This window comes from Bombina bombina, chromosome 2, assembly GCF_027579735.1.
Source record: "Bombina bombina isolate aBomBom1 chromosome 2, aBomBom1.pri, whole genome shotgun sequence".
NCBI lineage: Eukaryota > Metazoa > Chordata > Amphibia > Anura > Bombinatoridae > Bombina > Bombina bombina.
The window spans coordinates 470,090,103-470,104,034 of record NC_069500.1 but is presented as its reverse complement, the minus strand read 5'-3'; the positions used below and the strand labels follow the sequence as shown (position 1 = coordinate 470,104,034).

Below are 13,932 nucleotides of genomic sequence, written 5' to 3'. Positions count from 1 at the left end.
AAGAAACAAATTTATCAGGTAAGCATAAATTTCCTTTTTCTTTTACAAGATACGATGAGTACACGGATTTCATCCTTACTTATGGGATACAATACCAAAGCTATAGGACACGGATGAAAGGGAGGGACAAGACAGGGAACCTAAACGGAAGGCACCAATGCTTGAAGAACTTTTCTCCCAAAAACAGCCTCAGACGAGGCAAAAGTATCAAATTTGTAAAATTTTGAAAAAGTGTGAAGAGAAGACCAAGTTGCAGCCTTGCAAATCTGTTCAACAGAAGCATCATTTTTGAATGCCCATGAGGAAGCCACAGCCCTAGTGGAATGAGCCGTAATTCGTTCAGGAGGCTGCTGTCCAGCAGTCTCATATGCAAAACGGATGATACTCTTCAGCCAAAAAGAAAGAGAGGTAGCCGTAGCTTTCTGACCCCCTACGCTTCCCAGAAAACACAACAAACAGGGAAGAAGATTGACGAAAATCCTTAGTTGCCTGTAAGTAAATCTTCAAGGCACAGACCACGTCCAAATTATGTAACAGTCGCTCCTTCTTAGAAGAAGGATTAGGACACAAGGAAGGAACAACAATTTCCTGATTAATATTTTTATTTGAAACAACCTTAGGAAGAAAACCAGGTTTGGTACGTAACACTACCTTATCCGAATGAAAAATAAGATAAGGAGAATCACATTGTAATGCCGAAAGCTCAGAAACTCTGCGAGCAGAAGAAATAGCAACCAAAAACAAAACTTTCCAAGATAATAACTTAATATCTATGGAATGCATAGGTTCAAACGGAACCCCTTGAAGAACTTTAAGAACTAAATTCACACTCCAAGGAGGAGCAATTGGTCGAAACACAGGCCTGATTCTAGTCAGAGCCTGACAAAAAGACTGAACATCTGGAACATCTGCCAGACGCTTGTGCAACAAAATAGACAAAGCAGAAATCTGTCACTTTAAGGAACTTGCTGACAACCCTTTCTCCAATCCATCTTGGAGAAAAGACAAAATCCTGGGAATCCTAACTCTACTCCATAAGTAGCCCTTGGATTCGCACCAATAAAGATATTTACGCCATATCTTATGGTAAATTTTCCTAGTAACAGGCTTACGTGCCTGAATCAAAGTATCTATAACCGAATCTGAAAACCCTCGCTTAGATAAAATTAAGCCTTCAATCTCCAAGCAGTTAGCTGCAGAGAAACTAGATTCAGATGATGGAAGGGTCCCTGAATGAGAAGGTCGTTCCTCAATGGAAGCTTCCACGGAGGCTGGAATGACAAGTCCACCAGATCGGCATACCAAGTCCTGCAACGCCACGCAGGGGCGATGAGTATCACTGATGCCCTCTCCTGCTTGACTCGAGCAATCACCCGGGGAAGGAGAGCAAATAGAGGAAACACATAAGCTAGGCTGAAGGACCAAGGCACTGCCAAGGCATCTATCAGCTCGGCCTGGGGATCCCTGGACCTAGACCCGTATCTCGGAAGCTTGGCATTCTGGCGAGATGCCATGAGATCCAACTCTGGCCTGCCCCATCTGAGAATCAGGTCGGCAAATATCTCCAGATGGAGTTCCCCCTCTCCCGGATGAAATATCTGCTCAGAAAATCTGCTTCCCAGTTTTCCACCCCTGGGATGTGAATCGCGGACAGATGGCAAGAGTGAGACTCCGACCACTGTAGTATCCTGGCTACCTCTGTCATCGCTAAGGAACTTCTTGTTCCCCCCTGGTGATTGATGTAGGCCACCGTCGTTATGTTGTCCGACTGAAGCGCATTGAATATTGCTCTCAACTCCAGAATATTGATGGGAAGGAGAGACTCCGCCTGAGTCCAAACCCCCTGAGCCCTCAGGGAATTCCAGACTGCTCCCCATCATAACAGGCTGGCATCCGTTGTCACTATCACCCATGAGGGTCTGCAAAAGCATGTCCCCTGGGATAGATGATCCAGCGACAACCACCATAGAAGAGAGTCCCTTGTCTCCTGATCCAGATGTATTTGAGGAGACAAATTTGTATAATCTCCATTCCACTGTCTGAGCATGCTCAGTTGCAGAGGCCTGAGATGAAACCAAGCAAATGGAATGATGTCCATTGCCGCTACCATCAATCCAATTACCTTCATGCACTGAGCCACTGACGGCCGGGGATTGGTCTGAAGGGCTCGGCATGTGTTCAGAATTTTCCATTTTCTGACCTCCGTCAAAAACATTTTCATGGATTGAGTCTCGATTAGAGTTCCCAGGAAAGGAACCCTTGTCTGTGGAGCTAGAGAACTCTTCTCCAGATTCACCTTCCACCCATGAGTCCTCAGGAAGGACAGAACAATGTCAGTATGAGATTTTGTTAGCTGATAAGACAACGCCTGGATCAGAATATCGTCCAGATAAGGCGCCACTGCAATGTCCTGCGGTCTCAGAACTGCTAGCAGCGACCCCAGAACCTTTGTGAAAGTTCTGGGTGTCGTGGCCAGACCAAAAGGAAGAGCCACGAACTGAAAATGTTTGTCCAGAAAGGCAAACCTCAGGAACTTGTGATGATCTCTGTGGATAGGAACATGAAGATATGCATCCTTTAGATCCACAGTAGTCATAAATTGACCCTCCTGGATCAATGGAAGGATGGTACGAATAGTTTCCATCTTGAAAGATGGAACTCTGAGAAACTTGTTTAGACTCTTGCGATCTAAGATAGGACTGAAAGTTCCCTCTTTTTTGGGAACTACAAACAGATTTGAATAAAACCCCTGTCCCTGGATTGGAACGGGACAAATTACTCCCATGGAGGATAGGTCTCTCACACAACGTAAGAACGCCTCTCTTTTTATCTGGTCTACAGACAATCGAGAAAGAAGGAATCTTCCTCTGGGGGAAGAATTTTTGAATTCCAGTTTGTATCCCTGTGATACTATATCTATTGCCCAAGGATCTTGGACATCTCTCATCCAAGCCTGGACGAAAAATGATAGTCTGCCCCCCACTAGATCCGGTCCCGGATCGGGGGCCGCCCCTTCATGCTGACTTAGTGGCAGCAACTGTTTTTTTGGGCTGTTTGCCCTTGTTCCAAGCCTGGTTGGGCTGCCACGTGGACTTGGGTTGAGAATAGCCCCCCTCCTGCTTAGAGGAAGGGGGAGAAGGAGTTCCCTTGAAATTTCAAAAGGAACGAAAATTACTCTGTCAACCCCTCTGTTTGGATTTCTTATCCTGAGGGAGGAGGTGACCCTTACCTCCCGTGATGACAGAAATAATTTCTTTCAAGTCAGGACCAAACAAGGTCTTACCCTTGTAAGGGATAGCCAAAAGCTTACTCTTGGATAACATATCGGCAGACCAGGACTTAAGCCATAAGGCCCTACGTGCTAAGATTGAAAACCCTGAGCTCTTAGCCGCCAACTTAGTAATTTGCTTTAATTCTTTCCTGAATCTCTTCCAAAGGAGTCTCAGTTTTAAGAGATTCCTCCAGAGCATTAAACCAATAAGCAGCCGCCGTGGTAACCGTGACAATGCAGGCTGCCGGCTGCAAAAGTAATCCTTGAGTTTCTTAAGAAGACCCTCTAATTTCTTATCCATAGGGTCCTTAAAGGCACAACTATCCTCAATAGGGATCGTAGTTCATTTAGCCAAAGTGGAAATAGCACCTTCCACCTTAGGTACTGTCTGCCAAGAATTCCTGATAGCATCCGCTATGGGATACATCTTCCTGAAAATGGGAGAGGGAGAAAATGGTATACCTGGTCTCTCCCATTCCTTAGCAATAATTTCTGAAGTTCTTTTAGGAACCGGAAAAACATCTGAATAAGAAGGGACTTCCAGATATCTGTCCAACTTACTACATTTTTCTGGAGGGACCACGATTGAATCACAGTCGTCCAGAGTCACCAAAACCTCCGTCAATAACAGACGGAGGTGTTCCAGTTTAAACCGGAAAGACATCACTTCCGAATCCGTTGGAAGCAGAGCGCTATCCGATTCAGAAAGCTCACCTTCAGATAGGAGCTCCAATTCTGTTCCCTGTAAAGGCATTTCAGACCTCGCTATTAAAGCATCTGAAGTCGTCCTTCGTCCTACGTTTGCCTTGCAAGACGGGAAAAGAGGACAACGCTTCAGACAGCGTAGAGGACATAGCTGCTATGTCCTGTAAAGTAAATGCAGGTGAAGCTGCAGGGGTACTGGACTGCGCCTGGGTAGGCGTTAGGGACTGTGACGCTTGGGGAGAAAGATGTGGCATACCCTGATTCTCATCGTTAGAACCTTGAGAAGCATCCGCCTTATTTAAATCTGAATCAAAAAACATTTGCTCCCTAAACTGTAAAGCCCTCTCAGTACACAAGGGGCAAAAGGTAACGGGAGGTTCTATAATTGCATTCAAACATAATGAACATGGAACAGTCACATCCATGTTAGTACAGAGAAAACCACAGACTTAGTCTTGCCTTGCAATTAATGTGTTAATAAACAGCTCTGAATAAAATGGACAGCTGTACGTTTAACAACTGAGCATAAAAATAACACTTGCCTTGCAATTAATGTGTTATCAAGATTAATTTAAACTGAAAAACAGAGGGAAATAAAAAATGTGATCAAGTAATATAACTTTTTAGAGTACCGGATCGTAAAACTAGCCTCTGCAGCCTCAACAGCTCTGCTGAGGCGCCTACCTGCCCCCTCGAAGTTGTTTCCGATGTCAAACACACACTGCCTAAGACCGCTTGCTCTATAACATTAAACCATGCGGTCCCAGCAGAAGAGAAGCTCCGATCACACTCTCGGCAATAATAGCGTAGGAGAAAAACAGAAGCGCGGCATCCGGAGCGCGGGAAACAAACGCCGCCCTTTGTGGGCGGCACAAAACCCCACGTCATAGAGAATGGCTCATAGAACCGAGAGCCGTACTTTCGCTGCAATCTCAGCTTAACGGCCATATCACATACCCTCAAGCCTCACGCTGCACAGTCTAAAAAGCGCTATGAAATAAAAACCATGCGGTTGCAAGTGACCATAATATCAAACGGAACCCCTCAGTAAACACCGGAGGCAAGCTCCGCTTTTAGGTCAGACATAATTAAATCTCCCAGCGTTAGTCAAAGTCCATATGCGCTCCCACATACACACATGTGCCCCGAGCGACACAAGCTATCCACCCCCACCACATCCTTCTTAACCCCTGTATGGAGGTCCTGGCCAAAAATTGGGGTGCACAGGCAGAAAGGCTGCAGTGAGTCCTGAGTTAAGGCTGTCCCAGGAAAATAACTGCACATACCTTGTTGCTGATCGACAGCATGAATCATTCCACAGCTCAAAAGAAGTCTTCAGTATCTTCTTGTCCGTCTGTGGAGACATACAGGGCCTTAGTTAGCATGGCTAAGACCATTTTGAGAAGGGCAGCATACAATCTGGGAGGCGCAGTGAAATGTAAATCCACCAGTTCCCAATGCTGAAAAGCCACCTGTAGCTCCATGTAATAAAATAGTACTCACTGGCACCATTTAAAAATGAAACTAAACTAACACCTCACTTTACCTCTTCCTAATTCTAACACAGGCAAAGAGAATGACTGGGGTGGGAGGGAAGGGAGGAGCTATATATACAGCTCTGCTGTGGTGCTCTTTGCCTCCTCCTGTTGACCAGGAGGCGATATCCCATAAGTAAGGATGAAATCCGTGGACTCATCGTATCTTGTAAAAGAAAGCATATAATATATACATATGAAATGATATTACTATTTACATGGAGTAGTCACTTAATATATATATATATATATATATATATATATATATATATATATATATATATATATATATATATATATATATATATATATACATACACACACACATTAATTATATTTAGCTTTAAAAAAAATATATATCTCATAGTAATATTTCATATTTTAATGGGAGAAGTAAAATCCCTAAAATAAAAAAAATGGGCATTATTAGACATATGACCAACCTTTTTACATTTTTTTAAACATGTACTTGAATGACTGTCCTTATTTTAACTAAATATGTGAATTCATGTGATATAAGAGATGGAGATTCCAATATGGATAAAAGAGGGATAGACCATCACTTGGATTGACAAAAGTTAATTATATCTCCCTCTATACTTAAACCATTAGGACTCCTTGTCCGCAATTGGAAAATCCAAAAGGCTTCTCTCTATAAAACAATCTGCCAGTTCTATCCACTCCTCTGGGTACCGGGCGAACAGTTTCAATCACTTGCCAGCTAAATGTGGCTACTTCTTGATTGTGATTAAATATAAAATACCTAGCCAAGTCAGAACATTCATTGCCACAGCTTATATCATTCAGATGTTCTCCGATACGGACTCTAGCCTATCTTGTTGAACAACCTGTATATTGTAGATTGCACTGAGTGCATTCCACTAAGTAAATCACAAAAGTGGTATGACAATTGGTACAACAGTAAAGTTGGTAAACTGAGTATTCTTTGATTGTAACCCTAGTAAAAGTACATAAATGTGACTTATGAGTAGTAGATCAAAATGAAATAAGTACTAAACATATTTAAAATCATATAGCTTATAACATTTGTGCCTAGAATACAGTTGTACTACTCATTAAAACATGCATAACTAAAGCTTAAACAAAACAGCTCTGGGATAAAGCAAAAAAATTAAATAGCAAATGAAGGTCACTAGATAAAGAATCTTAAAAAAAAGGTTATATGCTAAATAGAAGTAATACGTGAAAGAATACAGCACTATTAGTTTTAATGTATATTTAGTGCTATACTGTATAATATTATTAATAATAATTATAACAAACTAATCCTAAACCTTAAACACTCATAGATTACATTTACCATTTAGAAGAGAAAATACATTCCACATCAGGGATGTCTAACTCCAGTTCTGGGAAGGCCTCACATAAGGATTACAGATTATGTTTGCTAGATTAATTAATTATTCTTCAGAGACATTTCTAATCTGAAGTCCTTGAGGACTAGAGTAGAAGACCACTTCTTAGCTACTTCTACCATTGCCATCATCTACACCTACCTCTCATGCTTATTTTCTTGAGCAGCTCTCAGAAGCTCCTGGATGTTTTTGGTTATCTGTTCAGTTTTTCGGATTACGTCTTCTGTGCTAGGAAGGACAGAACTTACATCTGATTCATTGTCTCCAACTTCAGGGATAGACAGTTCTTGCCAGGCCATACTCCTCTGTTTAACTTTCCTGTTCAAGCTGTTTATTGAAAAGTTAAAAATGGAATACATTTTAAAAGAAATCATAATCATTTCTGGGATGGAGGACAATAAAACGAGTACTGGTACAGAACCTTCAATTATTAAATGCTGAATTTTCAGTTTTTCTTTGACAGAAAACCATACATATTAATCAGTTTCTGGACACTCAAAGCAGAACCATATCAGTACTGGTCGGTATATGTCCTCTGGCCACACAATAAGGTAGACACACCTCCAAGAAGTCTGGGGGCAGGGAATCCCCTGCATATATGTTTCAGCTACCTGTTTCAGTTATTTCAGGCATTAGCAACTATAAATCTGTATTTCTCTGACACACTCTCAAAATCACTACCACTAGGTCAGTAGAAAAGCTGAAAGGCATAAGTATATCCTATGCCTTAGTCTGTAGAGGCCTTTACATTACACCTTTTTACCAATTACTGATTATACTGGGACAAATATATATAACTGGTATATTTTTGCTGCAGTACAAGGAGGACTATGAAGTTAACACACAATTGTGGACTAAAGCTTGGTGATTGGCCCATGAAACTATCAGGAGAGTAGTTTAAACAATAACACTGTAACACATTTCCATTGTAGTTTTCAAATATATGGGAACTTTGACAACATCAGGTCTCTGTAGAAAAGCCTCCTATCTGCTTCAAGCATTCAGACGGAATCAAAGAATCAAAATTACAAAAAATATACAAAGGACCACCACCTTAGGCAGAAATTAAGTTAAAGGGACAGTTCACCCCAAAATGTTCTCCCCTTTAAATTGTTCCCAATGATTCATTTTACCTGTTGGAGTGTTTTAAATTGTTTACAAGTAGCTCCTTTACCCCTATTTTGGCATTTGAAATAGCTGATTTAGCCTGTGGTAGCCCAACCTATTGTGAAAGTTTCTATACTGGAGTATATTCTATTGAATAGCCTAAGAAAACACAGCCAGCAGAAGAGATTAGACTCTCAGTGGGGGGCATGGTAGTTAAGTAATAAAATTAATTTTCCATTGTTCTCTCTATGTATTAAGCTTTACTTTTACAGACAAAAATAAGATAAGGAAGCAAGTCTGTGTACATAAAAGTGATAACATAATGAGATCTGATATTACCTGAAGCTCAACCCATTCTAATAGACTGTGGTTTAAAAGCACAAAACCAGCTACTTTATATACACAAACAAACCAAAAAAATGCAATTTCTCATCAATTTTATACTCTACAGCTGGTATAACAAGTCATTGAAAATACATTCATATAAAAACAATTTTACAGTGTACTGTCCCTTTAACTTGCTGCCTATCCTGTCTAGGAGAAGAGTTTCCCCAGGGGGTCCCTTAAAATATTTTAGCCAGTTCCCAAGTGACAGACAGCACACACCTGATGCTCGTGGTAGAGGGCCACTGCACACACCTCTCTGTAATATGTAGACAACTGATTTCCACAGCACCAAAAAGATAGGAAAATTGTTGAACAAACTTAGCTTTTATTGTTCCATTTCAGCACTTGGCACACAGCAGCAAAAAGCGACGTTTCGGGCTGTTAACCCTTACTCATGCTTTAGGGGTCTCCACAAGATTTGATAGTGTACTGTGAGTGTGAGTATCTATTAGTTATTGTATTTATGAGCGAGTGTGTGGTTGTGTATGAATTAGTAACTTTTTTTGGTATTTTGCTTAAAGGGACAGTTTACACAAATTTTTATATAACTGCATGTAATAGACACTATTATAAAGAAGAATATGCACAGATACTGATCTAAAAATCCAGTATAAAACCTTTTTAAAAAAACTTACTTAGAAGCTCCCAGTTTAGCACTATTGACACCCAGTAAAAGGGGCTGGGAAAACAAGAAGAGCAGACACTCCCCCCCCCCCCTTCCCTGTATATGAAAAGACAGATAACAAACAGGAGCCAGCAGTAGTCTGTAAACGCGTGTATACATCTGACACTGTGGGGCTTGGTTAGGAGTCTGAAAATCATCAAACTATACATTGTTATAAAAACACTCCCAGATGGGCTATATAAATGGATCATCTACACAATACTTATGCAAAGAAAAATCTAGTGTACAGTGTCCCTTTATGCGAGGCAGGCACATAGCTAATATTGAACTTCTCTAAATGCATGGGTGTTGCTTTTCGCCATACATGAGTTAGACAATGAGTCTAAGCATTAGTGATTGGCTACAAAAGTTGAATTGACTTATTTTCGTTAATTTACTCACTTGTGTGGTATATTGATGTATGAAAAACTAAAACATTGGATACTTGTCTGAAAAGGTTTTTTTTGGACTATATTATAATAATGGTGGTAGCAAAAAAATAATGTATTGCAAAAAGGGGTCAAAGTGAAAAAAAAAGTTTAAGAAGATTATTTAGAAGTGAAGAAGCAGTCCATGGTTGTGTGCTGAATAGAAATACCTAGTGTGGGTGGTGCAGTTATTGGCTGTACCACCCACTTGTCACTTACTGAGAAGGTGGGGGGAGGGCATTAGAGATTGGGGGTTAAAAACAAGCACAAAAATCCAACTGAAAGACATGAAACCCAAAATTATCTTCATGAACATACAGTTTTAAACAAGTTTCCAATTTACTTCTATTATCAATTTTGCTTCATTCTCTTGGTATCTTTGTTGAAAGAGCAGCAATGTACTACTGGGAGACAGCCACCAATCAGCAACTAGCCACCAGTATTGCATTAGTGCTCATGAACCTACCTAAGTTATTTAAAATTGCATGCTCTAACCAAATTGTGAATGAAGAATAGGTTTCTTTTCCCTTTAAAGCGAGAGTAAAGTCAAAATGAAACTTTCATGGTTAAGATAGAACATGCAATTTAAACAACTTTCAATTTTATTTCTATTATCTAATTTGCTTTGCTCTCTTGGTATCCTTTATTGAAAACATACCTAGATAGGCTCAGGAGCCAGCTGCTAATTGGTGGATGCTCATACATGCCTCTTGTCAATAGCTTACCTTGTGTGTTTAGGTAACTCCCAGTAGTACATTGCTGAACTTTTGACAATTGATACCAAGAGAATGGATAACAAATTATAATAGAAGTCAACTGGAAAGTTGTTTAAATAGTAAACTGTATGTTCTCTCTGAATCATGCCCACTCTTCACAGCAGTTCATCTGAAGCTTGATTCCTCTGCATGACCATGTAGTATCCACTGACCTGGAGGAAAAGTCAGTAATCTTGATAGCTTCTATGAGAAGTGGAAAAACTAGAGGGAATTGGAGCCATTGTGGTGTTTGATGCTTCTCACATTTGTTCAACTCTAAGCAAGAAGGCCATAAAGAACACACACAAAGTCTATCAGGGCCAAGGGAATAGATTTATGAGAATACAAATGAAACCATATTTACTTAGAATTGCCATGTAGACTTACATATGAATCTAAAGCTAATATAAGTTCCACACTACAGCCTCGGTATGGTTCACAGTGTTTGACAAACTGTGAAAATACAAAGGAATCAAATGATTGTAGGTGAATAGACACCAGCATGGTTCAAGAGACACGCCTGACTGGACCTTCTTACTATTAATAAACAATGTAACTTATTCATATTGTGATAATATATGGAGTAGGGGATGCACCGAAATTTTGGCGGCCGAAAATTGTATTTTCAGTTATTTCATTTTTTTTGCCTGTTATTTTTGGTAAAATTATTGTGTAGTGTATTTCAAATTTGATGGTAGCCAAGAGCTACTGTTTGAGTTCACTACTTAATGGTAAATCTGATTCTGTTACACAGAACTAAATACAGAATAATACAGTATATTGATCTTTAATATTGTTTTACAGGGATAGGAAAGTCCAAATTAAACTTGCATGATTCAGATAGATATGCAAAACAGAATGAGAAGAAGTCTGCCAGGAACGAACAGCAGCATCAATAGCTTGTTCTATGGCCCGGTTGCCACCTGGTAGTAGCTTCTTTCTGCCCAATTGTGGTTTTCACAGAGGAAAACTTTCCTGTAGTATATCAGTCTGTGAGTGGGGCCAACGGAAGAATAAAATGGGTATTTTTTTAAAATTTTTCTTCATATTTTATAAAAAAAAAATTATAGTAAATTATGATGAAAAACATAATTTATGTAAGAACTTACCTGATAAATTCATTTCTTTCATATTAGCAACAGTCCATGAGCTAGTGACATATGGGATATACATTCCTACCAGGAGGGGCAAAGTTTCCCAAACCTTAAAATGCCTATAAATACACCCCTCACCACACCCACAATTCAGTTTAACGAATAGCCAAGAAGTGGGGTGATAAAAGGAGCGAAAGCATCAAAAAATAAGGAATTGGAATAATTGTGCTTTATACAAAAAAATCATAATCACCACAAAAAAGGGTGGGTCTCATGGACTCTTGCTAATATGAAAGAAATGAACTTATCAGGTAAGTTCTTACATAAATTATGTTTTCTTTCATGTAATTAGCAAGAGTCCATGAGCTAGTGACGTATGGGATAGCAGATACCCAAGATGTGGAACTTCCACGCAAGAGTCACTAGAGAGGGAGGGATAAAATAAAGACAGCCAATTCCGCTGAAAAAATAATCCACAACCCAAATCAAAAGTTTTAATCTTTATAATGAAAAAAACTGAAATTATAAGCAGACTAATCAAACAGAAACAGCTGCCTGAAGTACTTTTCTACCAAAAACTGCTTCAGAAGAGGAGAAAACATCAAAATGGTAGAATTTAGTAACAGTATGCAAAGAAGACCAAGTTGCTGCTTTGCAAATCTGATCAACAGAAGCTTCATTTCTAAAAGCCCAGGAAGTAGAAACTGACCTAGTAGAATGAGCCGTAATCCTTTGAGGCGGGGACTTACCCGACTCCACATAAGCATGATGAATCAAAGACTTTAACCAAGACGCCAAAGAAATGGCGGAAGCCTTCTGACCTTTCCTGGAACCAGAAAAGATAACAAATAGACTGGAAGTCTTCCTAAAATCTTTAGTAGCTTCAACATAATATTTCAAAGCTCTAACTACATCCAAAGAATGTAGCGATCTTTCCTTAGAATTCTTAGGATTAGGACATAATGAAGGAACAACAATTTCTCTACTAATGTTGTTAGAATTCACAACCTTAGGTAAAAATTGAAAAGAAGTCCGTAACACCGCCTTATCCTGATGAAAAATCAGAAAATGAGATTCACAAGAAAGAGCAGATAACTCAGAAACTCTTCTAGCAGAAGAGATAGCCAAAAGGAACAATACTTTCCAGGAAAGTAATTTAATGTCCAGAGAATGCATAGGCTCAAACGGAGGAGCCTGCAAAGCCTTCAAAACCAAATTAAGACTCCAAGGAGGAGAGATACGAACCAAAGCCTGTACAAAACAACGAATATCAGGAAGATTAGCAATCTTTCTGCGAAAAAGAACAGAAAGAGCAGAGATTTGTCCTTTCAAAGAACTTGCAGACAAACCTTTATCTAAACCATCCTGAAGGAATTGTAAAATTCTAGGAATTCTGAAAGAATGCCAGGAGAATTTATGAGAAGAACACCAAGAGATGTAAGTCTTCCAAACTCGATAATAAATCTTTCTAGAGACGGATTTACGAGCCTGTAACATAGTGTTAATCACTGAGTCAGAGAAACCTCTATGACTGAGGATCAAGCGTTCAATCTCCATACCTTCAAATTTAATGATTTGAGATCCTGATGGAAAAATGGGCCTTGAGATAGAAGGTCTGGTCTTAATGGAAGTGTCTAAGGTTGGCAACTGGCCATCCGAACGAGATCCGCAAACCAAAACCTGTGTGGCCATGCTGGAGCCACCAGCAGTACAAATGAACGCTCCAATAGAATTTTGGAGATCACTTTTGGAAGAAGAACTAGAGGCAGAAAGATATAAGCAGGATGATAATTCCAAGGAATTGACAACGCATCCACTGCTTCCGCCTGAGGATCCCGGGATCTGGACAGATACCTGAGAAGTTTCTTGTTCAAATGAGAGGCCATCAGATCTATTTCTGGAAGACCCCAGAGTCGAACAATCTGAAGAAAAACCTCTGGATGAAGAGACCATTCGCCCGGATGTAACGTCTGGCGACTGAGGTAATCCGCTTCCCAATTGTCTACACCTGGGATATGAACCGCAGAAATTAGACAGGAGCTGGATTCCGCCCATACAAGTATCCGAGATACTTCTTTCATAGCTTGAGGACTGTGAGTCCCCCCTTGATGATTGACATATGCCACGGTCGTGACATTGTCTGTTTGAAAACAAACGATTCTCTCTTCAGAAGAGGCCAAAACTGAAGAGCTCTGAAAATCGTTCCAAAATGTTGATTGGTAATCTCGCCTCCTGAGATTCCCAAACCCCTTGCGCTGTCAGAGATCCCCATACAGCTCCCCAACCTGATAGACTCGCATCTGTTGAGATCACAGTCCAGATTGGACGAACGAAAGAGGCCCCTTGAATTAAACGATGGTGATCCATCCACCAAGTTAGAGATGATCGAACATTGGGATTTAAGGATATTATTTGTGATATCCTCGTATAATCCCTGCACCACAGGTTCAGCATACAAAACTGGAGTGGCCTAGTGTGAAAACGAGCAAAAGGGATCGCGTCCGATGCAGCAGTCATGAGACCTAAAATCTCCATGCATAATGCTACCGAAGGGAACAATCGAGACTGTAGGTTTCGACAGGCTGAAACCAATTTCAGACGTCTCTTTTC

General features: G+C 40.2%; 1 protein-coding gene across 7 annotated transcripts in view; it reads right to left on the bottom strand.

Annotated features, from left to right (window-relative positions):
- GIT2 (GIT ArfGAP 2) overlaps positions 1 to 13,932 on the bottom strand; it is a 460,714-nt gene that overhangs the window by 79,026 nt on the left and 367,756 nt on the right. For all 7 annotated transcript variants that reach the window (XM_053702096.1, XM_053702097.1, XM_053702103.1 and 4 more), the window contains one exon: positions 7,029 to 7,214. In XM_053702096.1, the coding sequence (XP_053558071.1) occupies positions 7,029 to 7,214 (186 nt within the window). The remainder of the gene's footprint in view (positions 1 to 7,028; positions 7,215 to 13,932) is intronic.